Source organism: Triticum aestivum, chromosome 4A (genome assembly GCF_018294505.1).
Source record: "Triticum aestivum cultivar Chinese Spring chromosome 4A, IWGSC CS RefSeq v2.1, whole genome shotgun sequence".
NCBI classification, from domain to species: Eukaryota; Viridiplantae; Streptophyta; class Magnoliopsida; order Poales; family Poaceae; genus Triticum; species Triticum aestivum.
This window is the reverse complement of record NC_057803.1, coordinates 739,344,805-739,347,567: the sequence shown is the minus strand read 5'-3', so window position 1 is coordinate 739,347,567 and position 2,763 is coordinate 739,344,805. Positions and strand designations below refer to the sequence as shown.

Below are 2,763 nucleotides of genomic sequence, written 5' to 3'. Positions count from 1 at the left end.
CTTCATCCATGTTGCAGAAGTTCTTTCTGCAACATCATCTCTGTTGCAAAAAAGATGAAGCTGGAAAAAATAACTATATTACAAATGTTTCTGCAACACGAGCTTTGTTACAAAGGCTTCTGCAACACGATCTTTGTTGCAGTAGTGAGGACGGAGGTGGGTCATTGGATAACGCAAGATCTAACGGCCGTTGAGTGGGCGATCTTTTTAAAAGATTCGCCGGCCGACGCGCGGCACAACCCTAGATATATAGTATTCTAATTTTTTTTTGAGGGGGAGGCCATCATGACTATCTTTATTAATTACTTAAATCATGCTCCCATCCTTTGGTAAAGAAAAAAGTGACTAAATGCAGAAGCATCTAGCCGGTTGAGATTTCAGGTACAAGCTTTGATGGTCAATTGAAACCGTGATACCAGATGATTTTCAACTCAGATGGCAGATCACATCTTGGAAAATGTGTCAGCCAATGCCGGGCGCATGAGCTTGCCCATCTCGTTAACAAACTTGTCCATGGGGGGGCCGGGCATGCACACGGGGATTGCAATACCCTCCTCGCCCATGGCGTTCCTTACAGCAATGAAGAAGCTGCCGACGCCTGGTAAGGCGACGACTCCGCCATTCGCCGGACCAGCATACACCGGCTTGCCCCAGCCGAAGTCAAGGTCACGGATTCCAACCTTGGTCACGTCCGACACGAGGTAGGTGCGCGCCACCGCAAAGTGTGGCCGCCCACGTTGTGCCATGAGCGTTGCCACGGAGAGGATGTACTCCACATCCACCTCCCGCTTCGCCTTCATCACCAGCTCCATGGCGTAGCTCACATGGTTGGCGAGCAAGTCACCGGCAGTGGATATGGCGACCGGGGAAGCGAAGGCGTTGCCATAGTAGCCGACGGGGATGATAGTGTCTTTTTTGCCACGGATGTTGACGGTACATATCATCCTCATTTCCTCGTCGGCATGGGGGGCCAGAGCTACCGTGCGGCACCTCCACAGGCACCCCGTGATGACCTCGAAGTTGGTAGCTTTGCGATTGAGAGCCGACGGGAGGTGGGATCGGATGGCGGAGATCTCCCGCCACCCTATGAAGAAGGAGCGGTGCACCATGAATTCAAAGGGCGCAATGGCGCCAATCATGTCCACCACATCATCGTACTCACGGTGCGCAAAGCGTGGTGGGAGTAGTACATCATCGTTCAGCAGCGGCGCTTGCAGCAGCTCGCGTCCCCAAACCGGCCGCACTGTTGGCGCCGGCGCACCCTGAGCAACCTCCGCGATAGCACCCAGGAGCTGCACCATCCCCGCCGCATCTGCCATCGTGTGCTGTATCCTCACAGCCATGACAAAGCCGCCGCAAGCGAGCCGTGTCACCTGCATGCATGCAAGGCTCACTATTGGGTAGACACGTTATATAGTTAGGCTACATTTTAGATGGTTTTCAAAAGTCTCAGCCGATTCTGAAAAGTGCATTATTTTCCCGTTTATAATCCAGTGCATTTTTTGTGAAAAGTGTTGCCTGTTTTTTTTTTGAGGTTTACCCATGCCGAAAGTCGACGAAAGCATACCTGGAAAAGGAGAAGCGGGCAGTCGAGGATACCGGAGGAGCCGGGGACGTCGAATAGTAGCTCGTCGAGGCACGGGAAGGGCGGCCCCAGGGCCGCATCAAACTGGTCGAGGCGGACATCGGCGTCAGCCTCAACGAACAGCACGCCCTCGCCAGTGCAGTCGACGGCGAGCTTGCGGCCCTCGAGCTCCCTCAGCCGCCCCGCGAACGGGTAGTAGTGCACGAGCACCGCCGCTATGGTGCCCCGTAGTACAGGCGCAGGGTCGTCGTCCCGGCCGTCGTGCTGCCTGAAGAAGTGGATGACGGGGAGCTGGAAGCGGAGCCCGTCCTGGTCGTCGATGTCGGAGAGCCTCTTCAGCTCCCGCGGCGTAGGGGCCGCGGGCGGCACCAGCACCGCAAGCTTCCTCCTCACGGTGAACTCCAACGCTGACGAGCTGGCCATGCCTATGCACTTGTGAGTATGTATGAGGAGCTAAAAAGGAAGGTGATAATACACACATCTGCGATCGATCAGCTGCTGCTATTTGTAGGTATATATAGCCAGGGGCGTAGCCAGGCCCCGGGCTGCCCAGGCCATGGCCCTGGGCGTGCAGTGGAATTCCTTCGTTGTCAACAGTCGCGGATTGTAGCTACAGTAACATGTGACCAGGGGCGTATTATTTTGCATGCGAATCGACCGCTACTTCGTCGGTTGGCTTTGAAACTATCTTCACACTCAAAATAAACCGTTATGTGTAACCTGTCAAAATTTGACTTTTTTTTGGGTCAGTTTGCTATACATAAGTCATTAAGTGCATGCATTTAAACTATAGAAAATATTAAGTCAGTTCAAAAATTATGCAAAATCCAAGAAAACAATTTATAGGTAGTATACTCAATATTTTAAATAGCACGCTATTTCGCCGTTATAACGCGGTTATAGCATATTTGGAAGGGAGACGTTACGTTTTGGCAAAATCGAACGCTACGGCGCTAATCGCGAAATTAGCGCGCTACACAAGCTATAACGTTGTAACATTGTAACGTTACAATGGTCAGACCATGCAAAACTGAAATAAGCACAGCCCAGCAGGCCAAAACCAACCCACGACCACTAGCTTTCTTACTCTTTTTATCAGATTCTCCCACGAGACCTAAGCGGCTAACCCTAGTTCTTACTTCTCATCCCTTTCTCACTCCTTTTTATGTGCTGGATTT

The 2,763-nt window shown here is 52.0% G+C and overlaps 1 protein-coding gene across 1 annotated transcript; it reads right to left on the bottom strand.

Annotated features, from left to right (window-relative positions):
* Nucleotides 1–322: 322 nt before the first annotated feature.
* LOC123083515 (benzyl alcohol O-benzoyltransferase-like) lies at nt 323–2,179 on the bottom strand. Its single transcript, XM_044505541.1, has 2 exons — nt 1,568–2,179; nt 323–1,373 (listed from the first exon to the last, which is right to left on the bottom strand). Exons 1-2 carry the CDS (start codon nt 2,006–2,008, stop codon nt 444–446), a joined length of 1,371 nt encoding a protein of 456 aa, XP_044361476.1. The 5' UTR covers nt 2,009–2,179; the 3' UTR covers nt 323–443.
* Between the last annotated feature and the right edge of the window lie 584 nt (nt 2,180–2,763).